This window comes from Channa argus, chromosome 1 (assembly GCF_033026475.1).
Source record: "Channa argus isolate prfri chromosome 1, Channa argus male v1.0, whole genome shotgun sequence".
In the NCBI taxonomy this organism is placed as follows: Eukaryota; Metazoa; Chordata; class Actinopteri; order Anabantiformes; family Channidae; genus Channa; species Channa argus.
Window position 1 is genome coordinate 2,433,925 of NC_090197.1, and position 26,866 is coordinate 2,460,790.

At 41.3% G+C, this 26,866-nt stretch overlaps 2 protein-coding genes across 8 annotated transcripts; both read left to right on the forward strand.

The window, feature by feature from the left end:
• The first annotated feature begins 3,097 nt into the window (after nucleotides 1-3,097).
• Nucleotides 3,098-9,046, forward strand: LOC137128587 (hepatitis A virus cellular receptor 1-like). Of its 3 annotated transcripts, XM_067506981.1 has the most exons (9): nucleotides 3,098-3,235; nucleotides 3,971-4,246; nucleotides 5,600-5,761; nucleotides 5,942-6,043; nucleotides 6,855-6,893; nucleotides 6,991-7,059; nucleotides 7,509-7,565; nucleotides 7,684-7,802; nucleotides 7,891-9,045. In XM_067506981.1, exons 1-8 carry the CDS (start codon nucleotides 3,175-3,177, stop codon nucleotides 7,761-7,763), a joined length of 846 nt encoding a protein of 281 aa, XP_067363082.1. In that variant the 5' UTR covers nucleotides 3,098-3,174; the 3' UTR covers nucleotides 7,764-7,802; nucleotides 7,891-9,045. The 3 variants fall into 3 exon arrangements, with proteins under 3 accessions (XP_067363082.1, XP_067362992.1, XP_067363176.1); XM_067506891.1 differs by having other exon boundaries at nucleotides 7,684-9,046; XM_067507075.1 differs by having other exon boundaries at nucleotides 5,945-6,043; nucleotides 7,684-9,046.
• Nucleotides 9,047-9,612: 566 nt separating this feature from the next.
• LOC137099817 (uncharacterized) lies at nucleotides 9,613-24,030 on the forward strand. Of its 5 annotated transcripts, none has more exons than XM_067477118.1 (9): nucleotides 9,613-9,721; nucleotides 10,053-10,316; nucleotides 11,016-11,285; nucleotides 11,648-11,752; nucleotides 11,966-12,031; nucleotides 12,652-12,720; nucleotides 13,105-13,186; nucleotides 13,299-15,146; nucleotides 22,925-24,030. In XM_067477118.1, exons 1-7 carry the CDS (start codon nucleotides 9,661-9,663, stop codon nucleotides 13,152-13,154), a joined length of 885 nt encoding a protein of 294 aa, XP_067333219.1. In that variant the 5' UTR covers nucleotides 9,613-9,660; the 3' UTR covers nucleotides 13,155-13,186; nucleotides 13,299-15,146; nucleotides 22,925-24,030. The 5 variants fall into 5 exon arrangements, with proteins under 5 accessions (XP_067333219.1, XP_067333227.1, XP_067333210.1 ...); XM_067477126.1 differs by lacking the exon at nucleotides 22,925-24,030 and adding an exon at nucleotides 19,423-19,976; XM_067477109.1 differs by lacking the exon at nucleotides 22,925-24,030 and having other exon boundaries at nucleotides 13,299-13,361; nucleotides 13,757-13,879.
• The last annotated feature ends 2,836 nt before the right edge of the window (nucleotides 24,031-26,866 follow it).

Below are 26,866 nucleotides of genomic sequence, written 5' to 3' on the forward strand. Positions count from 1 at the left end.
CCAATTGTGAGCAATTTACACTCATTACACATTACATTTTGTTTGTTAGAGGCAGAAGGTCGCTAGTTTGAATCCCACCCCACCAGGTGTGGCCCCGCCCAGCCACCAAGTTCCATCTTGGTGACGGCCCCAAGCCTGGACATGAATGGGAAGGTTACGGCAGGAACATGCTACATTTTGTTAAAGACATTTCAAAACTGGGTCCATCATTTCTTGGGTCAGACACTATAGGGCTGATTTGTGAAAAGCTAAAATAGTAGCTTACATTACACTGACAGTGGCTGGACCCAAGCAAACCATTAAAGTAACAATAATGAACATGAGAAAGATGCTGTACAGAGACTGAAACTCTGAAGCTGATGTGTTTGAATGACGTGGTTCATGGTGGGACACCTGGGAACATGTGTGTGAGGTTTGAGGTCATCTAGTGGCTGGATGGAGTAAGACAGGAGACAGAGACCAAATCTAACAGAGAGTGGCCACACGGAGCTGCTTTACACCAGATGCTGTTTCATACATTATCACACAGCAGACTGACTGTCTCACAGAGTCTCGCGTCCTCCCCGTACAATCTGATGTCCATTATTATTATTTCTCTCTGTTCTTTCTTTTCCTGATCATTGCAGTACTGGAATCTAAGGTAACTTCAGTGAGAGGAAATAAGCTGGTGTTTGAACATTTTGTCTGAATTTAGAGAGAATTCCTTTGTGTGACATCAAACTTCACACCTTCTCTGCAGGCACCACTGCTCTCAGCACTTTACACAATGACCTCCACCCTTTCCTGTGTAACCCTGTGTAATGTACTGCACTTTATTATAGAAACAACACTCAACATTTATAGTCACACGCTGCTGTTGGAAAAAAGGTTTATATTTGCTGCAGATGAGTGATAGTTTAAGATGAACATATACTTTGACATTTCATTTAAAATGCTTTTTCATTCAGTTATGATTCTCTACTTAAATCCTTCATTGCTGTGGTTGTCGTTAATCATTTTCACGTCATGAATTCAGTTTAATTATCATATCTTTTAATAATTTCCCCAGAAGCATCACTGTTTCCTGCTGATAGTGGACACAGTGCATAAATACGTCTTCTACCACATCTATCACATATAGTCACAGTCCTGTTGCATGTTCATCTTATGTGTCCAAATATCATCAGTCAGGACGTCTACTGCTACCTTCCTTTGGATGCTGTAATAAGGTCTATATCTTGGCTCTCTGTGTTTCATTTCTGCACCATTTCTAACTTAGTTCTAAATTTGACTATACTTTTAACGTCAACTATTTAGTCCCACATTCACTTCTCTTTTCTCGGTCATTTCTTTTGCACACTGTAGCTGTCCTCTGGTTCACCTGCTCTACATCTGTATTACTGCCATTGTGCAATGCATTAAAAAAACATCCAAAAAAATCTCACACTTTCAAGTGTTTCTTTAATTTTGGTAGGACCCAAAGGAGGTGACAGCAAAGGGAAGGTGTTATAGTAAATCAAGGTTTATTTAAATTAAAATCAAACAACAGAAAATCCCTCCATGAATAGGGCGGGAAAAACACACGTAGTCAGCAGGATCTGTGAGTGGTCACCGGAGGAGCCATAGTGAACAGTGGTTTTCATGCACCCTGAAAAAGAAAACAGAGTCCAGTCTCAAGTGTCAATAACCAAGTTGTACGAAGGGGCCAACAGGTCTCAGTGATTGGAGACTTTAAGTGATAGTCACAAAGCTTGTGTAATGGGAGCTTATAAAAGACACCCTCACCCTCACAGAGACGTCTGCATTGAAGGCCTTGCATGGGGTCCTATGGGAAACCAGGGAAGTAAAGGGGGCTTGGATCCCGCAGGGTCCCATTGTAGAGATTATGAAAACCAACTATTATTATGGGAAAAAAGGCACCAAGTGAATTCTTAGAGGAAAAATCAAGAAAAGACACTAAAAGAGGCAGGAGACAATTAGGAAACAGGAGGTAACTACATAAAACAGCAAATAACACATGGTCCTAACATGAGAAGGACACGGTAGATCAGGTGGATCAGTGCTCAAAAGGTGAAGGTAGAGACTCATTTATGTTCTGTTAAACTACCCCGACATGTTTTACTTCCATGAAACAGTATCAGCTAGTACTGAACTGAGGTGGGACAAATAAAAAACAGGGCCAAGGGGGAGGGTCTGCAGTGTGACCCTCATGCTGTGCTGATAAAATGGTGTATTAATGTGGCTAATGGCAGCAGACCAGTTTATGTTGCAGATGAGTTTGATGAGATGAGTCACTGTCATTTCCCCCTCATTGGTTTCTCTTCTGTGTAAATGTTAATCACACCTGTTTTTAGTTTGTCAGTCACTTCCTTCCTGTACTAAAGTCCCTCTCAACATTCAGCTGGTTCATCTTGGTTATTGTCTTTTCCAGAACCTTCTCGTTTGCTTCTGTTCGCCAACTCGTCCTCTGGGATTCTGACACACTCTCTGCTACTGGTGGAGAAAGCAAAGCTTTCTGAAGCAAATATGTTGAAAATGCTTCAGTGTTTTGAAGCGTGTGACTCAGTTAAACATAGCGACATCTGCTGGTCAAATCTTTGGTTCTACATGCAAATGGCCGAAATCAATGGCCAGTTGATCAGAATGAGCTCTTCTGGCCCCAGATCCCCTGATCTGGATCATAGACACACACAACAGAGAATTGTCCATCTCATAAAACAGGACTAACCTAAACAAAGTACTTTGAGTTTAAACTTTTAAAGCATTTTACAACCAGCTCCATTAAATGTTACAGTGTTATTCAGGGTCATAAGTGAGCTGAGTTGTGTCAGCTGCGATTCATCGACTGCATCAATGGAAATATGATCGAGATATTAACCTGAGAGGAACAAACCAATGATGCTGTTGCTTCATGTCTGTTTGATTTAGAGTTTGATGTGTGTGTAATTTCTCTGTGACTGAGTGTGACCACGTTCTGTGTTGTAAAACTAACAAAAAGAGCAAAGAGCAGAGACTGTGTAGTTCTGGTGCAGTGATGTAGCAGAAATATGTTCATGAAGACATGTTGAAGAATTTTCCACAGACAGACTGACACGCTCTCATTTGTCACTGTGGGTTTTACTAGCACAGCCACAGAAAGCTCAGTTCCTGTTCTCAGCTCAGACTGTGCTGAGTGTTTGTTCAGTCGCTGTCAGGATGAAGGTGACTGTCTACAGCTGCTGGTTCTTCCTTGTTCTGGGCTCTAATGCTGCAGCAGGTAACAACAAACTAGTTATTAGTTACTAGGTATTAACTGTGGAAAATCCTCTGTTGTTATTGGTTATGGTTTTTTAACAATGCTTAAGTTGTTATTAGAGCATCATCTACAAAATACAGTTTGTGTGTGTGTGCTTGCTACTTAAAGTACACACACACACACACACACACACACACACTAAAGGGCTGTTTCAGGGTTAAGTCTTTACCTCTTTAATTTATCTCGACGAGTCTCCTCACTTCATCCAGAGACTGAGCGGTTTGGTGTAAAGAGCCAAAGACAAAGCACAGGCCACGCTGATAGAAGTACGTGTGTGTGTGTGTGTGTGTGTGTGTGTGTGTGTGTGTGTGTGTGTGTGTGTGTGTCTTTGTCTGTGTGTGTGAGAGAGTGAGTGTGTGTGTGTGTGTTGGTCTTCAGTGACTCTATTATGAGACATTCAAAAATATTTGACTAATTTTAGCTGCAGTGCAGAAGTGAGTATCTGATGAGTCTGCTGATGCTGTCAAAGTGATAAAACTTTCAAGTTCTCAAAGTCCAACTCTGGTGATATTGTGTGTTTCACTGCTTGTTATCATCAAATCCGCTGATGATTTTTGGATTAATTTCTCTGTAAAATGTCCCACAGAACTGACAGACTCAAACTACTTTCTCTAACCGACAGTGAAAAGAACAATTTCACTCGTCTACAGATGCTAAGAACAGATGCTAATTTCCTTTTTTCTTTTTTTTTTAAAGAAATAATCCAGAAAGTATTTGAGGAGAAGCAGCAGATCTCGCTGCCTTGTCCTCCCCCTGTGGACCCTAAAGTGACCTGGAGCAGAGAGACAAATGGACACAAAGTGGACATACTGACGGTTCACGACAGAGACGAAAAACACATCAATGACCCAGACAAACGATTCAGCGCGTTAGGAGACAAGTCTCTGTACATTAGCAGAGCTGCAGTGTCAGACAGTGGAACTTATTTCTGTAATAATAAAAAAGCTGTGGAACTGACCGTGATCCCATCAGGTAACATCACACTTCATCACAGTTTCATCTTTGTGGGTTTCTCCTCTTGAATCAACATCATGTCTCTGTCCTTTCCAAGTTTCATGTTTGTAAACCAAGAATAATTAAATTGAAGTAATGTTTGAGTGTTTTTCCTACTCTGTGCTATAGCGACAGTCATAGTCAGAGACATTATGTTTCCAGCTTGTCCATCCATTCATCTGTCGTGTTTATGTGAACTCAATATCACAGTAACACCTGGAAAGAATTTCAATACCTCTGGCACAAACGTCCACTTGGAACCATAGATGAACTGATTAGAATCAGAGTCTGGGTAGAAATGCATGTAAACTGCAGTTTAAACCAGCCAATCGTACAACTATGATGTAGACGTGGAGCAGAGAAAGTTCTGGAAAGCAACAACAGATCAGACATGTTTCAGCTGAAGACAAGACTTTGACTCTGACAGACGTGAAGCTCGGTGACTCTGGACTGTACTACTGTGATGGAAAACCTGCTGCTTACCTGAATGTGACCAAAGGTGAGACACAAGACTCCAGAGGACAGTGAAAGGAAAGGAAAGGGGTCATTTAGAGGAACTGGTCCTGGCAGTGTGCAGCAAAATGTGCACTTTCTACATGCACACTGGACTTATGCTGACAATGGTTAAAATGGGTACCTACATTTTTGCACTTCCTCTTCCTCTGCTCAAGTGCAGAATGTGCAGAGCGGCGCGTCCGTCAGCTGCCGTCTCTGTGACGTGTTCAAGTGCCCAGACAAAGCTAAGAGGGAAGAAGCAGCAGTCGCTGTTTGACGTCAGCTTGGTCGGTAGAGACTGGGCACAAGGGCAACTACATAACCAGCCTGGTTCTGGTCAGAAGCCTGTAAATCCAGTTTGTTTCCACAGAATCAACATCTTGGTCCATTTGAAGAAACAGGCACCTTAGTCACCTTTTCTCTGCTTCCATATTGGTGTCTGCTTACATGTCTTTCTGTGCTAAAGTGTGTTTTTGTGCCCTGTGTCACACTGAAGGTGAAAAGCCACAACCCACAACCTCAACTGTGTCTCAATCTCTAAAAAGACAAGGAGCAGAAACCCTTTCTTCACCTCCTACTGTGGACAAAACTGATACAGTTACAACACAGAAACGACGCGGCAAACATCAAAATTCAACTGTGAAAGCTCTGTTTACATTACTACATTTTCATCCAACACCTACAGTCAGCAAAGCATTTCTACTTTAACACGGTCAAAGTTTCCTTTCAATGGAGACGGATCATGTTAAAGACCAAATTAAACTGTGGACATCTGGAATGTATTTACCGTCCATGTTTAAAATCTTTTAAAACATGATTTATGTTTCCCCCACACAGAACCACCAACACCAAAACCAACAACAAAACCAAAACCATCAACATCAACTACTACTACTACTAGTACTACAATAGCTACTGCTACAACAACAGCTACTACTAGTACTAGTACTACAATAGCTACTGCTACAACAACTTCTACCACATCACAACCAAACCCAGGTAAAACTACAGAGATTAAACTGAATTAACTGTAAAATCATTTCCACCTGCAGAGTTTGTTTCTAAGCTACTGATGCAGAATCTTGCACATCATCACACTCTGCTGTTTACTGTAGAGGCAGCACGTCAGTTGTTTTAAACTTTTACTTTGTCTATCTACAACTAAAAACCTGAAACCAGCAGCTGCTTTGATGGTTGGAGTAACTGTCCCCTTCACTGTCCTCATCATCATCATCATCACCATCGTCTACTTTACTCGGAGACGCAGGTGTAAAAGACGAGGTGAGTAAGAGTGGTAGGATTTAAAATCTTACTTACAACATTAATTTGTAGGAACATTTTTTTCTAAAAAAACAAACATAAGATTTTTTTCTAGTTTTAAAAAAGTATTTACTTTTGTGCTGTAAGTAACATGTAGATAATCTGCTTAGTGCTTTTACTTGAGTGAAAGATTTGAAGTGGTTCTTGTAGTGAAGACTATCACTGCTCGTTTGGTGTGAACATGCTCTGAACTGACATTTCCTTGTACCATGGACAGTCACTGTGCATGTGCAAGATCTGAGGTGGAGTTTGGACAATATTCCCAATGATCATGACTTTTTAAATGAAGAACCTGAGCTTGGAGGAGGTTATAAGTGCAAAGGGAGATGCAACCTTTTTTTAACCCAGTCCATGATCATTTTTGTTACTTGTGACGATGAAGGAACCTTTTGAAAATAACGGGCTGCAAACTTTAAACTCAGCTGTCGAGCTGTGCTGATATTTGGATCACAGTGTCCCAGGTGTTTGACATGAACTGAAGCTAACACGTTAGCCAGCTGGGCTCCACACGTCTGCCCAATTCCCTGTTAGCACACACAACAATTAAATATAGTGTGAAAACACAAACTCCAGCAGAAAGGTGGAGGATCCTCACAACAACAAAAACTTCATTGTCAAGTGACGTCAACTTCATATCGTGACAATTACCTCTCTGACCTGCTGCTCTAACTACTTATTCTTCATTTTTTTTAACATATGATGCCATGTTTATAGAGCACGTAGCAAAAAGCTAATTTGCTAATTTTGTGTTTTTCTTTTTCTTGTTTGGCAGCTGTAGGACCATCCACCTTCAGCATGACACCTTTTTCAGGTACATAACGCTCCTTCACTCACCGCCTCTCTTACATTTAGAGCAGCCAGCAGTTAAAAAGCCTTTTAAAAGTCTTTTTTTCTAAATGTTTTAACAGGTGCATCAGATCAAAGTGAACCCACATATTCCACCATCTGTGAATATCCACCAACGGAAATCAAAATGGGTAAAACCTGAATTGATACTAACAGTTTAACAATAGTTGTGTTTACATGCACAACAAAAAACTACCAGGGTTCAGGATGAGAGGGAACTAAACCTGAGAGGTTGGTGCCGACTTATAATAATGATGATGTTTAAAAAGTTCAAATTTACTCTAACTGCAAAACACAATCACTTCTAGTGATGAAGCTGCAGTACATCACTTTATTCTAATCTCTCCAGACCTTTTTTATTTATGGTTGTTTGACACTGAGCAGAACCTGAAGGACTGTGCACAGTGTGTCAGAGCAGAGGCCGGTGATGTTGATGCTGTAGCTTCAAGTTAAAATCCATGTTTCCACATCACGTGATGATTGACCTGCAGCACATGTGGGGACTGATGTGCATGTGTGTTCTGGTCATTTACTCCTGATTACACACTGTGTCTAATGTGTGTATTATTTTCAAATACAGCGACAGAGTCTCCGTACTCGTTGATCAGCGGCACTGTGGTCGATGGAAATAATAAAGGTAAGTTTACTCATTCTGGCTGATTGAGTGTCACACATGAGACCAAACTGTATCAAGTGCACATTATACTAACATAACTGTGATGAAGCAGTGATAACTATTCTTTCTTGATTCACAGGTCAGACCGAGCTGAACTACAGCACCTATGTTTTACTGGACAAACCCCAAACCCCTGCAAACAACCACGACCATCTTTAGTCACATCTGGATACTGTGCAGCTGTTAAGAAATGAAAATGTGAGACGTGTTAGCAGGAAAAAAGCTTTTACCCTGAACTGAACATGTAAATAACGTTTGACACTGAGTTTCGCTCCTGTTTTTGTAGCATCAACCTCATGATGCACTGAGAGAAACTGCACAGTCACATTCGTCCTCCTCACTGTCTCATGCCTGCTCACTCCCTCCTTTGTTGGAGTTTCCCTCCATCTCTACCTGCCCCGCCCGGCTCCACCCACTCCTGCACCTGCAGCTCATCACTCTCAGTATATAAGACATCCAGACGCTCCCACTCTGTCACAACCTGCAAGTCTCCACCTTTTCAGTTGCTGCTTTTCCTGCCGTCCTTTTAGACTTGTTCTTCTGTTGATGCATTTACCTGCTCCCTCGATCACCTCGTTGGCTCTGCCCCCGTCTTTTGGTGATGTGGTGTTAGATGGTTCTCCTGAAGGATTTGAACTAAACTGTAGCAGCCTCTGCTGGTCAGGTGCTGGTATTACACATGTATGAGTGAAGTGTGGTCTTGTTATTTTCATGAGAAACAATGTGAAAATCAGTGCAACATGTTTCCCTGAATGTACCTGTTGTATAGAAATGTTTTATTAAATAGTTTTAAAACATTTAGTCACTTCTCTGTAAAGCTGATTGTAAGTGATGAGATCTGTAGAGATTTTGTGGCTGTTTGCACAATTCAAATAAAATGCAGATGGCCCTGATATGTGCATTAGGAGCAATAATGTTTTACATTTTGGTAGCAGTTTTCATATTTATTAATAAAGGTCAGTGCAAATTTTCAGTTGCTCATCACTGTTTCCTGTGTTGTGCTACGCTTAAGTTTATTGAAACTAATTTGTGTAACTGCTATTAAAGCTATAGTTTGTATTAGTTTTAGATTTGTTAGTTTTTTGGGGGGTGGGGAGCAGTTTACTCAGACTCTGGCAGCTGTGCAGACACAACCCTTCTGACCAATCAGATTTCATTATTGCTGTCACTGCATCATTGTAACTGTAGGATGAAGTAATGAACACACCACCTGTTACAAATGCAGATTATCTGTAATTATCCTTTTTTTACTATTTATTATTTTAGACAATTTGAGACCATCAGGACTTAGTTTATGGAAGCTTTGTTTCACCGTGTAGAGTGGACAACACAGCTGCTGCTGACAGACGTTCGGATGAGACGTCGGGCTACAATTTAGTGTTTGTCATCATGCATCATCATGCACTGCCCCCCCACCGCCCACTCCACCCCTGCACATCATGGCACTGACTCAGGAGCTTCCTTCACACTTCTCTATTTGTATTTCTGCAAAGTAAATGTCTCCTCTGTTTTCCAGTGGTAACTCCTGTTCTCACGCTCTTAAAGCCTCGATTGCATCAGTCTCCTTCTAGATTCCTCCAGTGTCTAGAAAGTAGCACAAAGTCTTTCAAAAAACGAACACCCTCAGGTCTTATGGTCAGATTTGAGTATTTTTACCCTGTGGCTTAAATGCAGACTGATTGAGCTTTGACCTCAGTGACTCAGATTCACACAAAACGTGTTGAACCTGGTTCAATATGTGAAGAGGTTCACTGTTCAGCTCCTTCATGCAGCTGCACATAAAAGATGACTCTTTGGAGCCTTGACCCTAATTCTTGATTTACTGAAATGCAGAGATGTTAACAGTTTCAAAGTATCTGCAAAACATTAAATGTAATTTGGATTGAATTCACATGAAATGTTTAATCAGCATAAAAAATGATGACATCATCACTGGATGTCTCCCACCCACGTCCACAAATAGAGAAGAGGCCGATACACACCCAGAGTTTCCTGTTCTCAGCTCGCACACACACATAAACCGGTGTCAGACATCACTGTGATTCCGTGAGGCAGGATGATGGTGAACATGGAGACGTGCCTGTTAGTCTTGGTTCTGGGCTGCAACGTCGCTGCAGGTAACAACAACTTTATCTTTTATCTCAGTTTTTTTCTGCTTCTTTCCTCTTCACAAACATTTACCACTTTATGGGTTTTTAAATACTTGTCCTAATGTGTCTGGTCTCACTGGTTGATGTGTCATCGTCTGCATTTAAGAGTTTATCGTTCTGACTTTAATATTGTGAAAATGTTAGAAAACTTCTCTTGACTCTTAAACTTCAGAAAGTTGTTGTGTTATTTGCTCTGTAGTTGGTTCTGTTGGACAGTTCCTTGACGTAACATTATGCTTGGACATTTCTTTTTGCTGAGAAACTGGACTTATTTATTGAGAACTGTCTGTTATCACAGAAATAATCCAAGAGAAGCAGCAGATCTCGCTGCCTTGTCCTCAGCCTATGGAGCCTAAAGTAACATGGAGCAGAAAGACAAATGGACACAAAGAGGACATACTGACGGCTCACGACAGAGACGAAAAACACATCAATGACCCAGACAAACGATTCAGCTCGTTAGCAGACAAGTCTCTGCACATTAGCAGAGCTGCAGTGTCAGACAGTGGAACTTATTTCTGTAATAATAAAAAAGCTGTGGAACTGACCGTGATCCCATCAGGTAACATCACACTTCATCACAGTTTCATCTTTGTGGGTTTCTCCTCTTGAATCAACATCATGTCTCTGTCCTTTCCAAGTTTCATGTTTGTAAACCAAGAATAATTAAATTGAAGTAATGTTTGAGTGTTTTTCCTACTCTGTGCTATAGCGACAGTCATAGTCAGAGACATTATGTTTCCAGCTTGTCCATCCATTCATCTGTCGTGTTTATGTGAACTCAATCTCACAGTAACACCTGGAAAGAATTTCAATACCTCTGGCACAAACGTCCACTTGGAACCATAGATGAACTGATTAGAATCAGAGTCTGGGTAGAAATGCATGTAAACTGCAGTTTAAACCAGCCAGTCGTACAACTATGATGTAGACGTGGAGCAGAGAAAGTGCTGGAAAGCAACAACAGATCAGACATGTTTCAGCTGAATCACAATGTACAATATGTTGTGTAACTGTAGTAACGTGCCGATTCCTGTTGGACAGTAGTAAAGTGTGTGATCATGTAGTGACGTCCCAGTTTAAGAACAGGTCTGTCCTCTTGTTTTCTCACAGGACAAATTCTGCTACACTGAGATGAATAATACACTTCTTTGCTTTGAACAATAATATCAGTAGATAATTCTGCTCACATGAGATCAGTACATGCTGACACATTATGAAATCAATTGTTCACCAATCACTTTGCCTTTGTTGTGTACAGCAGCAGTAATATTAAATGCTACTCAAAGAGCCGTCGTCACTCTGAAATGTTCCCCTGATGTTGGAAGATCGGATCCAGCGTGGACTCGAGAAGTCAAAGGAAAAACCAAAAGTGTGTTTGGTCAAGGTCAGGACGGGCAGACTGAAGACCACAGCAGGTTTGTGGTTTCACCTGTGAATCAAACACTGACTATAACCCGCGTGCAGCCTGAAGACTCTGGGCTGTACTTCTGTGAAGAAAAACCTGCCGCTTACGTGATCGTGATGGACGGTGAGAAATCTGGAAAAGAGCAAATATGAATTTCTGTTGAACGTAAATGTGCTGTATGGAGTTTTTGACTAAGTGTAGCACCGTGGAGCAAAGAGTAAAGGAGGCTTTGTGGAGCCTGTGCTCCTGAAAAATCCAGGTTTAGACATTGTTGCTTCCAGCAGGTTGTTAGGACCCACAGAGACATTGTACAGACAGTCGTCCTCTAGCAGTTGGAGTATTTAGGACGTGAGCAGAAAGTTGGTGAAGTTGGTAACAGCTGCCATTTGGGCCTGAAATTACAGTGATGCTACTGTGAGTCGTGTAGGAACAAACTACCTCCAGGACTCGTTGTGTCATAAATAAACTTCTGTTCTATCTTCCAGCTGCGTCTGCACAGCAGTTCTTATGGCTGCTTGGAGTGTTCCTACCTCTGCTCCTCATTTTGACCGTCCTCTTCCTCACATGGAGACACACGATCAAAAGACGAGGTGAATAAAAACTGAGAGTGAAAACGTGCATCTGTGGATAAGACGTTTAATCAAAGGACAAGATGTTGTTTCAAATGTCCTCAAATAACCACTTGAACACGCAAGAGAAAAGAAACATTTACAAAATCATCACCATCCCTTATTACTCTGTACCACGTCCACATTTGATGTTTTGATCAGAAAAGGTGATGTACTGACACTCTTGATTGACAGGAGGTGAACAAAGAGACACTATCTACGCTGAGATAGCAGACAGACCAATGTTTGAACTCCAACAAGGTGAGAAATGTGTCATCCCTTATTTTAAACACTGACCTGCAGCTAAAGTCGTCTGTTCCATTTGTCTTCGCTCCTCTAGTCCACATCCTGGTTCAGTAAGTAAGACACTGAACCCCAAGTCTATGAAATCAAAGCTGCGGTGTCTGAATCAGTCCATCCTGCTCTGATACAGTTTTTACAGTCTGCACAGCCCTTCAAGTAATTGTAGTTATCAAATTACAATAAACAGGAAGCTAATAAACCTCTGCTCTTCTCTGATTGGTCAGTAGGGTGAGGCTCGCTCCAACACTAGAAGTAAATATCTCTGCAACGCTGCCAGTGATGTGCAGTGAATCTGTGTCACATGAGGCTGAGACAGCATCTCTACACATGGAGCAAGCTTCTATTAAAACATGTAGGAAAAATGTTGCACAGTTATTTTAAACCAACATTTTGTTGTAAAAGTTATAATTTTCAGTAAAATAATGTGTAGGTGAATCAAACCAGCACGAGCACACATACGCTCTTATCCACGATCCTCCACCTGCAGAGAATCAGATGGGTAAAGTCTGAGCTGCCATCAGTGTTTAGCTGCTTTGTTAGTTAATCTGTATTTATTCATATTTGTCTGATTTCTACAGGATCATCTCAGCCGGACGAGCACATTTATTCCAACGTTAACAAACCCTGTCATCACAGAAAAACTGAAGGTGTCTTTTCAAACATAATCATCAGTTTATCATCAAGGTCTCAGAAAAATGGTTGAATGCAGGTTTAAACTTGTCACAGCCAAACTGCATTAGCTCATTAGTTTTCTAGTAGTGGAGTAGATGTTTTAAGTATAACATGAAATCAGTAGTTGGCTACAAATATTTAGTCCAGCATCATTAATTAATCTGGATTATCGCTACGTTTCTGAAATAGAGCCATTTAAGTTGGTACTAAGTCCAACTGGAACATCCCCGGTTACAGAAACCATTAGTAAATAATAGTTGTAAGATACAGTAACTGATCCCACGTTACTATAAGAAAACTTATAAAAACACAGTCATTAGGTGACAGTATAGTGATTCACATCATTTCTCGACTCATAGATGTGGATGGTTCCACCTATTACTTACTGGAGACCCCTACAGCACCGTGACCCTGAGTTTGAGTGGACAACACTTTTATCAGGTAAATAATAAGGTTTAGCTGATTTAATCCAAATCACATCTAACCACATTCAATAAAAAAACTTTTTATGATTGTTTTTTATTAAAATGACACATTTTTGGTTGTTTTACAGAAAATCCTCAGGGCAAAGTGAAGAACCTCATCCAACCAAATGGACAGAATGAATTGTGTTGCAGTTAGTTTTATTAAAAAATACATTTAAACTTTATCATTGTAAACATTTGAATATGTTCTTTAATTCTACCATCAGTGTGTGTGTGTGTGTGTGTGTGTGTGTGTTGACGTCCATATCCAGCCTGTTGTCATTCCCAAGGTGTCAAAGCACCAACCACTCCACCACCGTTCTGCCCCAAATCTCACTGTAAAATCTAATTTCTAGCTAAAATACAACATGCACTTGAGTTTCTTCTTTTTCAAATTCTGTTCTCTGCTTCAAGTAGCTCGATGACTCTGACAGTGGGGAGTTTCAGACAATTCAAACTGACTTTAAAAACTACATTTCAAGTTTTGCATCAGCTTATTATTTTCACATGTTCTAAGAGATTTTAAAACCTCCCTCTTTTCCATCAGGGCATCCAGAGCCAACGAGCGACCACTCGTCCACCAGAACAATTACATCACCTGCTGTGACAGATTCAGGTGGGATTTTCTTACATTAGAGCAAAAACAGCACAATAAATAAGGTTTGACACAGTTTTGGTGGGAAATGAAATAATACAGTGAAGTTTAAAAGTAAATGTTCCGATATTAAGTCTAAATAATGTTATGACCCAAGTCATTATGTGTGTTATTGTTATGTTGTCTTTTTCTCCTCCTCCTGTGTTTTGTGTGGGTGTGTTTTTATGTGGGTGTGTCTGAGGGGGTGGGGTTGAGCCACAGGTAGTCCATTGGTCCATTCAAACACAATGTCGCCACCTGATTGGACAGGATGGAGCGTCCTTCTCCATTTATAACCGATGACAGCAACCCAGCCCCCGACCTCTGCCACTCCCAACCAACCCAGCATTCTGTGCACGACTACTGGACTTACAGAGAGCTTCGCACTTTGTTTGTAATTTGGAATTTTCTGTTAAGATTGTAAATAGAACTCACTGTAAATTATTGAGCACCAAGTAGCCACAGTAGGAGTGAGAAGCCCTTTTTGTTATTACCTTTTCTCCTGTTTTGGGTTAGGAGTTCAGGTTAGGCGTCCTGTCATTGGTTTTGCATTTATTTTGGTTGTTTAGGTCAGACAGGGATGGTGTTAGAGTTTTTGTTTGTTGTTTTGGGCATTGCTCACGTCCGAAGTTAATAAAAATAGTTACATATTACAACACTGGATCTGGTTTTTGATTGGGAATGAAAGCAGTGGTGGCACACATCGTGTTATGTCTAGGTTCCCCTAGACCAGGGGCATAACATGATTTGGGGGCTCGTCCGCCCTAATTTAAGTCACTTCGTTTCATTTTTGGCGTAGGTATTAGCTCGGTGGTTGTTTTGTCTGTTTGGAAGGTTTTTTCTTTTGTGGTGGTAGCAATATGGAGTTTAAATTGGAGGAGTTCACAACTAATCCGACCAGAGACAAGTTGGACAGATGTCGGAAAGCTGATTTGGCTCTGATAGCAGATTTTTGGACGTGCGTGTGCCGTTAAATGCTAAAAAAGAGGAACTGAAACAGCTCCTCATAGCAAAACTTATGGAAAGGGGATTTTTTGTTAAGCCGACGCCCTTCGGGGAAGTTGAGCTGGGTGACTTAGCTGGTGCTCCTGCCCCACTCCAAGACCTACCACTTCATCCTGGTATGACCGTGGAGGAATTAAAATTAACCCTGCGGATAAGGGAGGTGGAGGTGAGAAACCGGGAGTTGGAGGTGGAGACCATGCTGCTGAAGGTGAAGGCTCTGGAGATAGAGCGGGGAGCCGCTGTACCTGCCAGTCCTGCATCTCTGTCCCCCTCATCTGGCCGTGAAGACGGATTTGACGTGAGTAGGCACATCGCATTTGTTCCGCCGTTTAGAGAATCAGAGGTTGATTCATATTTCAATGCATTTGAACGTATAGCGGCTACGTTAAAGTGGCCAAAGACTGTGTGGCCTCTGCTGCTTCAATGTAAATTTGTTGGCAAAGCCCAGGAGGTATGTACTTCTTTGTCTATTGAAGACAGTTTAGACTATGACAAAGTAAAAGCTACTGTTCTACGTGCATATGAGCTGGTTCCGTATGAGACAGACAGAGATTTAGAAAATGTGAAAAAACTTCCACACAGACACACGTAGAGTTTGTGTTCTGTTTGACAAATGGTGTCAGGCTAAAGGTTAAATCCTTGGATGATCTGCGTGAACTCATTTTGTTAGAAGAGTTTAAAAATCGGCTACCTGACAAAATTGTATTTTTATCTGAATGAACAAAAAGTCACTTCTCTTTCTGCGCTGCTGTCTTAGCAGACGAGTTTGCGTTAACCCATAAAAATGTTTTCACTTCCCCAGTTCGTCGTGATTTGGTTTATTCTGAAAGAAAAATAAAATCTCCGACAAGCGTTCATCGTTCCCGCATAGATGCTTCTGAAACACGTGAGTGTTATTACTGTCATGAGCTGAGACACCTCATTTCTGTCTGTCCCATCCTAAAAAGAAAAGAGTCCAAAATTACAAAATCTCCATCACCCATAGCTCTAATACAAAGCAGGCCGCTCTCCACACCTTCAGTGGAGCCGGGAAATAACAACATTGATGAAGATTTTGAACCTTTTGTCTCTCATGGTTTTGTTTCTCTGGTGGGAGAGAAAAGTCAAGTACCCATCACTATTTTGAGAGATACCGGTGCAAAACAGTCCCTGATTCGTGGGGATGTGTTACCGTTCTCAGCTCAGTCTTACTGCGGGTCAGATATTTTGGCGTGGGGAGTGAAAATGTCAGTAATGCGTGCGCCTTTGCATTTTGTTCAGCTGTCCTCTGATTTCGTGAAGGGCACGTGTAAAATTGCTGTGCGAGATCAGTTACCGATTGCAGGAATAGATCTTATACTCGGAAATGATTTGGCGGGTGGTAAAGTTTTTCCATCTCTGGAAGTTACTGAAATTCCGAGCATTGATGTGCGTGAGTCTGATCCTACTGCGCTAAACTCGCCCCCTGTGTTTCACGTGTGCGCTGTAACCCGTGCGCAAGCACGAAAGGTTGGAAACTTGGTAGATCTCAGTGACTCGTTTATGAGCAACTCTGATCCTACAAGTTTGTCATCAGAGTGTAAAAACTCTAATGAATCTGTTGGTATTGATTTACAGCCTGATGATAAGATGCTGTGTCTCTCAGTAGACAGAGATCAGTTAATTAGAGCGCAGCAATCGGATCCAACATTATCTCACTGTGTGTCCCAAATCAAAAATGTCACATGTGAAGAGTTTGTGTCTTACTTGTTAGATGATGGTTTTCTAATGCGCCGCTGGTTTCCGAGCTCTGGTTCCACACATGACTCCGTGTGTCAAATTGTTGTCCCTCAGCCTTTTCGTCTCCAAGTTCTGAGTCTAGCACATGATCACAACATGTCCGGCCACTTAGGCATAAAAAAAACTTATAATCGTGTCCTTCGTTATTTCTTCTGGCCTGGACTTAAGTCCGATGTTGTGAAGCTCTGCCGTTCTTGCCACACCTGCCAAATGTCTGGTAAACCCAATCAGTTAATCCCTGCCGCTCCGCTACGACCGATCCCTGTTCTTGGAGAACCATTTGAACATGTCATTGTAGATTGTGTTGGTCCATTACCAAAAACAAAATCCGGCAATCAATACATCCTGACAATAATGTGTGCGGCGACGCGTTTTCCTGAGGCTGTGCCACTACGCTCGTTGAAGGCTCGTGCCATCGTGAGAGCTCTGGTCAAGTTTTTCTCAACATTCGGCCTCCCAAAGCATATTCAGAGTGACCAAGGATCAAACTTCATGTCTAAAATATTTGCGCAAGTTATGACCGAACTCTGTATTAGGCACCGCAAATCCAGCGCGTATCATCCAGAGAGTCAGGGCGCATTAGAAAGATTTCACCAAACGTTGAAAAGCATGATTCGGAAGTTCTGCACTGAGTCTAACCGTGAGTGGGATGAGGGGCTACCACTGCTGTTATTCGCTGTGCGGGAAACTCGTCAGGAGTCTTTGGGTTTTAGCCCATCCGATTTAGTTTTTGGCCATACTGTGCGCGGCCCATTGCGTTTGCTCCTTGAGAAATGGCTCTCAGAGAAGTCAAGTCCAGAAACGAACATTCTGGATTATGTTAGTTTATTTAGAGAGAGACTACATCAGGCCTGTGATGTAGCTCGTGAATCGCTCTCAGCTGCTCAGACCAAGATGAAGGCAAATTATGATAGAAAGTCCGTTGCGCGGATTTTTTACCCAGGTGACCGTGTGTTAGTTCTACTGCCCATCGCTGGTTCTGGCTTTCAAGCTAAGTTTTCTGGTCCCTATGTGATTGACAGTAAACTTAGTGAAACAGAATAATTCAAACCCCTGACCGCAAGAAGAAGACTCGAGTGAGCCATATTAACATGATTAAAAAGTATGTTGAATGGGAAGGTGTATTTTCTTCTGCCATAGTTCCTGTTGTCTCTGTCTCCGCTTTGTCTGTCCCACAGTCACCATATAATCCTAGAGATGATGGCTTAAATGACAGACATGGCTCAGCTCCCTGTACACGCCTTCCAAACACAGAAATCCTGAGTAACCTTAAGGTATATTTGGCAAACATACCCGAACCGGCCAGATCTGACATCAGAAAACTAATCGAAAATAATCTGGTTTTGTTCCACGATATTCCCTCTCAAACACATGTGATTAGCCATGACATTGATGTAGGTGAACACAAACCTATTAAACAGCACGCGTATCGTGTCCATCCCACCAAACGAACAGTGATGCAACAAGAAGTTAAATACCTCCTTGACCATGACTTTGCTGTCCCCAGTAATAGTCCATGGAGTTCACCTTCTCTTCTTGTCCCCAAACCAGACCAGACATCCCGGTTCTGTAATGATTACCGCAAAGTAAACGCTATCACGAAACCAGACTCGTTTCCGCTTCCACGTATGGATGACTGTGTAGACCGTGTTGGTTCTGCTAAATATGTCACCAAACTGGACCTCCTAAAAGGGCACTGGCAGGTCCCGTTAACACCACGTGCCTCTGAAATTAGTGCCTTTGTCACCCCAGACCATTTCCTCCAGTATACAGTTTTGCCATTTGGATTGAGAAATGCTCCAGCCACTTTCCAGCGGCTGATGAATACAGTGCTTTCAGGTGTGAACACATGTGAAATATACTTAGATGACATAGTGGCCTATTCGGCAACCTGGTCTGAGCACCTAAAAACCCTTAGTGAAATTTTTAGTCGCTTGCGTGCTGCTTCCCTCACTCTTAACTTGGCCAAATGTGAGTTTGGGAAAGTGGTCGTTACCTATTTGGGCAAACAAGTAGGACAGGGCCAAGTGTGCCCTGTTGCTGCTAAAGTTCAGGCCATTCTTGACTTCCCAGCTCCCCAGACGCGCCGTGAGCTCCGCCGCTTTCTCGGGATGGCTGGATATTACCGAGCCTTTTGTAAAAGCTTCTCAGACGTCGCTGCTCCATTAACTAGCCTGGTAAGCCCCCAAACCCCGTACCAGTGGTCAGAGAAATGTCAGTTCGCTTTTCAAGCTGCCAAAGTTCTCCTCTGCAGTGCCCTTGTGCTCGCCGCCCCAAACTTTACGCATCCGTTTAAGTTGGAGGTGGATGCCAGTGCTCTCGGCGCAGGTGCAGTGCTCCTGCAGGAGGATGATGCTGGTATAGACCATCCAATTTGCTACTTTCTAAAAAGTTTAAAAAAACACCAGCTCCATTACAGCACTATTGAGAAAGAGGCATTAGCTTTGTTACTGGCCCTACAACATTTTGAAGTGTATTTAGGTTCCAGTTCCATACCCACCGTTGTTTATTCTGACCACAATCCTCTCGTGTTTTTGACTCAGATGCGGAACAACAACAACCGTCTCATGCGCTGGTCTCTGTTGCTCCAGGATTTTAATATTGTAATTCATTATAAAAGGGGTCCAGACAATATATTGGCTGATGCTCTGTCTAGGTGCTAGGCAGAATAAAATATTTACTTGTGGGAAAATGTTTGATTTTTTGGGGGGGGGAAGGTGTTATGACCCAAGTCATTATGTGTGTTATTGTTATGTTGTCTTTTTCTCCTCCTCCTGTGTTTTGTGTGGGTGTGTTTTTATGTGGGTGTGTCTGAGGGGGTGGGGTTGAGCCACAGGTAGTCCATTGGTCCATTCAAACACAATGTCGCCACCTGATTGGATAGGATGGAGCGTCCTTCTCCATTTATAACCGATGACAGCAGCCCAGCCGCCGACCTCTGCCACTCCCAACCAACCCAGCATTCTGTGCACGACTACTGGACTTACAGAGAGCTTCGCACTTTGTTTGTAATTTGGAATTTTCTGTTAAGATTGTAAATAGAACTCACTGTAAATTATTGAGCACCAAGTAGCCACAGTAGGAGTGAGAAGCCCTTTTTGTTATTACCTTTTCTCCTGTTTTGGGTTAGGAGTTCAGGTTAGGCGTCCTGTCATTGGTTTTGCATTTATTTTGGTTGTTTAGGTCAGACAGGGATGGTGTTAGAGTTTTGTTTGTTGTTTTGGGCATTGCTCACGTCCGAAGTGAATAAAAATAGTTACATATTACAACACTGGATCTGGTTTTTGATTGGGAATGAAAGCAGTGGTGGCACACATCGTGTTATGTCTAGGTTCCCCTAGACCAGGGGCATAACAATAACGTATAAGTAAAATAGTGCAAAAGTTTTTTATTTATGTTTTGCTTATTGTTTTTTAATACTGAAGACAATTTGTTTTTCAATATTTTTATTTGTTACTCATGGAAGGTCAATAACAGAAATGATTTGCATTATGTTCCATATAGTGAACATGTGGTTTTAATACTTGTCCCTGAACAAAAAGAAAAACAAAACAGAAGAATATATTTTTTTAGTATCTAACCTTCTGGTTATCCTGTGAGTTCAGGGTCTCCACAGTGGATCATTGTCTGGGGAGGGGAATGGGCTGTTGGGGGTTCAGTGTCTTGCCCAGAGACATTTTGACATATCGCCGGGACCGGGAATCGAACCACTGACCCTGTGGTTCCGACTGAGCTACAGCTGCCCCCCTATGATGGATCGAATAGATCATTGACCGAGAATTTGTTGCATCTATGTTTTAAAATCTCAAGATTGGCAAGTTGTTGCATTTTGGCTTATTTCCTGTTGGTGAAAGATGATAAAATAATAATTGTTGGTTTTAACAATTTTGAGGAAAGACTTTACATCACATGAGCAACATCAGCTATTAAAGCTACTATATGTTGACAGAGTTTAGGGTGAAGACCAGGACTACAAGAAGGAGGACGGTAAACCCAACTGGCTTGATTTATTTATTCACTGGTGCAAAAGTGCAATTAATTAAAAAAAAACTCAGGGAGTAAACTTTGACCCCTGACGTCTGAGCCCTGTCCACATGAACCTTGAAGGAAATGCATCTGCATCTGTTTTGATGAGGGCAGTGTGGTTTCACATTCTTCCCCCAAAAACAGCTCAAACGTGCAGCGTATGAAACGTCCTAACGTCTTCTACTGTGAGCTCGGGGGAGGAAAACAAAAATTCCACTGAACCACAAAGGTGAACTTGCAAAGCCTTATTTGCCTCTGAGAGAACACAGGTTATACATACCTAAAATATTTAGCTGAAGTCCCCCATGTCGACAGAAACTATTTTACCTGGAACCATTACTCATCGAATTAATTTTCATAAACAAGGAGTAAAAATAACATGCACTTTGCTGATTACTTTACCAAAACTTAGGTTTACAGGAATATGTGTTGCACAAGTTTCGGCCTTCAGGTCCCTCCTGAGTGTTATTTTTACATGAAAATCTCTTTGGAGTTGTCCTGCTGAGGATTTCTCAATCCGGAGCAGCTCGAGGCTTTTGAGTCAGACTGATAGATGGTAAACTAAATAATTAACCCTGCAGGATGAGATACTAACTCATCCAGGTCCTGGTTCTCCCAGAGTTGGTGTCTGTACACAGCTGGACTCTCAGATCATTCCCTCCGACAGACATGAACCCTTGATGAACTCCCCTCGTCTACCTTCTGTTCACGACCTGCTAAATCATCGGCTCATTTTCCACATGCACATTTGCTACTTTTATGGTAAATGAGGAACTTGTCCACAAGGTGGCACCAGTCGCCTTGACAATAACCATCACAAAGTGCAGCAGACCAGACATTAGCACTGACACTAATGGATGAGGATGATGGAGAGGTGCTGGGGCTCCAGGGCTCCCAGCTGGACTGAGTACAAATAGATGGAACAGCTGAGTCCTTGTGTCAGACAGAGTGCAAACAGGAATATTATCCATGAGGGAGATGCTGTGAAAGCTCAAACCTGCACAGACCCCGATTAGACAGAGTGATGGAGGTTGGTGCTTTAATAAAAGGGAGCAAGGCCAGACTGGGAGGGGAAGCGAACTCTGATATTTTTAGCTTTGCCACTGGTTGCTGCCAAAGTCCTTCACCTCCAAATGTCCACATTTATATATGGTTATGTGTGTGTGTGGAATAAAGTAACATTACATCATGAGTCAAAAACTGCAAAAACATCCGAATGAAATTCATGAAAAGTGCCTCTATTTTTAGTTCACAGAAAATGATAAAAATGAAAAATGTGAGAAAAACATTTTTATTGTACAAATATTTGTGCCTTTAAACACACACACACCTACTGTATCTACATACAGTGTATGTATGTGTGTGTGTGTGTGTATAACTTTTATTATATACAGTACTTAATGCAGCCCTGTCTGCTCTCTTCCACTACTTTTATTTAACTTCTTCTTGAAGTATTTTCACCCTGACGTTCACACAAAGACGCAGCAGAAGCCGAGGAAACGTGCTTCTTCTTCTTCTTCTTCAACACTAAACCGGACTCTCTTCCATTCTCTTACAACCAGCTTTAAACAAACAAACGTGGATAAATACGTTTTCTAATCGTTACGTTCCTTTTTCCTTAGTTCAAATGAAACATCTTTTACCCCGAGGGGGTCCCGACACAAACCGCTGGACGGAGCAACTGAAACAAACCCAGACCACCGCGATGCCGGCAGAGGCGTAACACGTGATTTATAGCGCGCTATATGTCACACAATAATACTCATCCCAAATACCACAGCGATGACGAATCTGAAGGTTCCGTAGAATTGGTCTTTCTTTTTTTTTGATTGATGGATGCGCGGCGTCAGAGCCGCTGATAAATAAATAGAGATGAGGAGGAACCAAGAGCTCCACAGATCTCTGCGGGCTTCAACAGCTGATACAACACGTGTATGATGGTAGGTGGAGGCAGATGGGGAGGGAGGGAGGGAGAGACTGCAGACCAGACACGCTCAGACCGCGTACTGCAAACATGGCAACATGTCACAGAGACGCGCTCACCCCACGGGGCTTCGTGTTGTGTGTGGTGCCGGGTGCGTGTTTGCTTTTAGACAGAGATGTGTGGAGCATTTTTGAGGGAACCATGTCTCTGTAAGAGTAGCTGGAGAACGCCTTGCATTCTGGATTCTGGCAGCTCCGTCTCATGTGTATTTCCATGTCTTTGTCCTTGATTGTGTGCCTCTTCACGTGCTGGGTGTGATGTCTTTCCTCGTGTAACCCCTGTTCTCCCTGGGATTTCCTCTCTTCCAGATGCTCGCATCGCTTCTCCCGGTCCTGCTTCAGTACCAACCTTCAAGCACACGGACCCGATCACGGGCAAGTCCATAGAGTGCGAGCGCTGTCCCCCCGGCAGCTACCTGCGCTCACGCTGCACATCCACTCAAAAGACCGTGTGCGCCCCGTGTCCGGCAGGTTCATTCACAGCCCAAGTGCCTGCGGTGCAGCATGTGCAGCATGAACCAGGTGGTGAAGACGGCGTGCACCGCGGACAGAGTCTGACAGTGCCAGTGCGCAATCCTTCATTGCTGTGGTTGTTGTTAATCATTTTCACGTCATGAATTCAGTTTAATTATCATATCTTTTAATAATTTCCCCAGAAGCATCACTGTTTCCTGCTGATAGTGGACACAGTGCATAAATACGTCTTCTACCACTTCCTGTTTATCACATATAGTCACAGTCCTGTTGCATGTTCATCTTATGTGTCCAAATATCATCAGTCAGGACGTCTACTGCTACCTTCCTTTGGATGCTGTAATAAGGTCTATATCTTGGCTCTCTGTGTTTCATTTCTGCACCATTTCTAACTTAGTTCTAAATTTGACTATACTTTTAACGTCACCTACACACAGAAAAATAAAGGTGCTAACTGGAACCAAAAATAGTTCTTGAGACTGATGTCATAGAAGAACCATTTTTAGTTCCACAAAGAACCTTTTAGAAAATGGTTCTTTGAAGAACCATTTTTATCAGTGGTTCACTGAAGAACCCTTAAAAGTGCCTCAAAGAACCATCCAACAATAGTTCTATGAGGCACCATAAATGGTGCCATTAAGAACTTTTCAGAAGATGGTTCTTTGAAGAACCAATTTTAAGAAACCTTTTAAAAATAAAATATATCATGAATTGATGTGTCAGGTAAAATAAGTACAAGAACATTGATGTAAAAAGTTTACTGACCAGACTTAGCATACACAGAAACAATAAAACAATTTCCACCCTCAGCACAGCTATTAACATATTGGCAGTCCAAGCTGTCATATACAGGGAATTTATAAATTCACAGTAAAACATGACAGAACACATTTTCAACTTTGGCTTGCACTGTTTTTTTTTTATATGCAAACCCTTTTATATATATATATATATATATATATATATATATATATATATATATATATATATATATATATATATATATATATATATATATATAAAAGGGTTTGCATATAAAAAAAAAACAGTGTATAATATATATATATATATATATATATATATATATATATATATATATATATATATTTAATATATATATATTTAAAATGTACCACATACTTAAATATATATATTTAAAATGTACCACATACAAATAATGTAAGACCTCATGAATATAATATAAAACTTATTTAGTACTAAAACAACCAAGAATTATATTTTAGGTTAATCTATTTAGCACCTTTTAACAATAAATAAATTAACAATGTAGTTAATAAAACATTCGGTTATTAAAAAATACATCCTGGAATCTAATGTGGCCTCAACAAATATTTTCTTTTTTTAAACAAAACAGTTTAAGAAACAGCAAAATATAAAATTTCATTTTGCATGCTAATTTAAACATCAACTTTAATATGAAAATTAAAACAGTTGCAGAATTATTATCTAAAGATGGACTTAACAATCAATTAATTTTATATCACAGCTTTTCTGTATCAAGACTTTCATGTTTGAATTATTGTTCAATGTTAGTCCATTTCAGGACAATGCAAGGCTCTTCTTAAAATTTGCTGGCACTAGGAGACTAGGACACATTAAGAGCATTTGACACTCTTTGCACAGCTATTGGTGCAGTTGTCGTCAAAGTTTCAAGCTACAGAACAAATACTTCCAAAAAGTATTTTTCAGCGGACCTGGATAGGCAACATTGTAGACATAGTAAAAGGGACAATGCAATACTCAGAGCCAGAGAAATGTTTACTTCCCCACTGTCCAGTATCATTTTGTGTCCGTCCATCTGGACATTGACCTCAGTGCAGTCATTCTGGGGCTTGCCATCACTGGTGCTCAGGACAATTGTGGGCACTGGGCTGAGTGGATCCTGAAACAATAAATGACAAATCACACTCATAGCTCAATAGAATATAATTTTCTAGAAATCATAATTATTTTTTTAATTATTAAAAATCACCTTGAAAAATTAAATTAATGACAAACAGATGGCAAACAGTCTCTTTGAAAACAGAAGGCAAGAAAAGTATCGCTGTGTTCACTACACTCATCATGGGCATGACTGTCATGACAACATTAGGATTTTAATTATTTCTTTGAGGAGTTATGCTATGAAGATGAGTTATACAACAAACATGTTTAATATGTAGCCATAACCAAGCTTGTGGTAGAACTCTGAAAAGCTTAATGTTAGCCTGTCAACTTCCTGTTACAGATCATGATTAAGAGGCCTTGGGGCTGGCAAATTAAAAGACGTTTCCTATCAGATGTTCATGTCAGAGCTGTAAAAAGTGGCATTTGGGATGAAGCTGAAAAATCATTCTAGGATGTTATTAACATATTTGCTGACCATTTCTTTCTGTGTGTGTTTGGCTGTTGTCAACTGACTGTAGGCAGAGACGTTTGAGTTCACTGTTTGGTGCTATGGACACAAGCTTGTTTGCCAGCTTACTGAATCCTCTGATACTGACTGTTTTGTCCGCAGCCATTTTAGGCAAAGTTGATGCCTCTTCAAGAACCTAAAATAAAAATAATATATTAGGATTCTACCATAATATCATGCAGTAGCAAAATAGTACCAAAAATTAAAAAATACATAATTTCAAACATCAATTATTATTTTTACAAAAACTCAATCATGTGCCTTTGTGTTTGTTGACCCTAGTACTGTCTGACCACAGGGTCAGTGGTTCGATCCCCGGTCCCAGCTATAGGTTGAAGTGTCTCTGGGCAAGACACTAAACCCCTAACAGCCCATTCCACTCCCCAGCTGTGTCCAAGCTCAGAAGAAATTGGGGAGGGTTACCTCAGGAAGGGCATCCGGTGTAAAAAATTAGGTGATAAAAACAATTATGCTAATAATTTTATTGAATTTGCTGTTTTATGTCAATCAGAAACTAGAAGATAGGACCAGGCTTAAGAACCAATGAATCTTAGCTATTCAAAATACTTGTATTATTCTAAAAATCACACATAATCTGCTGTAGTCAGTGAATTGCTGTATTCCAGTTTTCAAAACCTGCTCTACTGAATTTTCCTACGAGTCACCTGAATAAAAACAACGCGGCCTCGTTCTCTGTAGTAGCGTTACTGATGAAAAAAAGGCTCCCGATGCGATTTTTTCCAATATGGACAACAAGTCACCTATAAGCAAACAACACAGCGACAGTCTTTGAAATATTCAGCTTTTGGTGAGCGGTGTGTTGGAGACCCCTGCACTAGTGCTAAGGTAAATGCACAGGGAGGAACAAACAAACAAAGTGTTAAACTGAGGCTGACGGACAGAGACAAGTAAATAATCAAACCTCAAACCAAAAATAGGGTAAACAGAGTCCAAACAGGAAGACAAAATGTCCAGGAGCATGAGGAGCATAAAAAGACCAGCTCGCAGTGAACTCTCTGATGGTTGGGGCTGCATGAGTGCGTGTGGCATTGGCAGCTTCCACATCTGGAAAGGCACCATCAATGCTGAAAGGTATAAATTCTAGAACAACAAATGCTCAGATCCAGATGTCGTCTCTTTCAGGGAAGACATTGCATTTTCCAACATGACAATGACAGACCACATCTGCATTTGATTCGAATGAAAATAGCACAAAGCCAAGTTATGAGGTGGTAACGCTGAAAACCAAGCACTGCAAACCTTTTACTGAGGGTGAATTTATTAAAGACTGTGAGATGAAAATGATAGAGAACATTTGTCCTGAGAAAAAGCAACAGTTCTCCAATGTTTTCCTGGCTCGT

Excerpts from the sequence above, each read along its gene's own strand:
- LOC137128587 (XM_067506891.1), top strand. The coding sequence starts at position 3,175 with ATGAAGGTGACTGTCTACAGCTGCTGGTTCTTCCTTGTTCTGGGCTCT. Across the intron at positions 5,762-5,941 it reads CACATCACAACCAAACCCAG|CAGCTGCTTTGATGGTTGGA; the intron begins GTAAAACTACAG and ends ACCTGAAACCAG. Across the intron at positions 7,060-7,508 it reads ACCAACGGAAATCAAAATGG|CGACAGAGTCTCCGTACTCG; the intron begins GTAAAACCTGAA and ends TTTCAAATACAG.
- LOC137099817 (XM_067477118.1), top strand. The coding sequence starts at position 9,661 with ATGATGGTGAACATGGAGACGTGCCTGTTAGTCTTGGTTCTGGGCTGC. Across the intron at positions 9,722-10,052 it reads GGGCTGCAACGTCGCTGCAG|AAATAATCCAAGAGAAGCAG; the intron begins GTAACAACAACT and ends CTGTTATCACAG. Across the intron at positions 12,032-12,651 it reads AATGTTTGAACTCCAACAAG|GATCATCTCAGCCGGACGAG; the intron begins GTGAGAAATGTG and ends TGATTTCTACAG.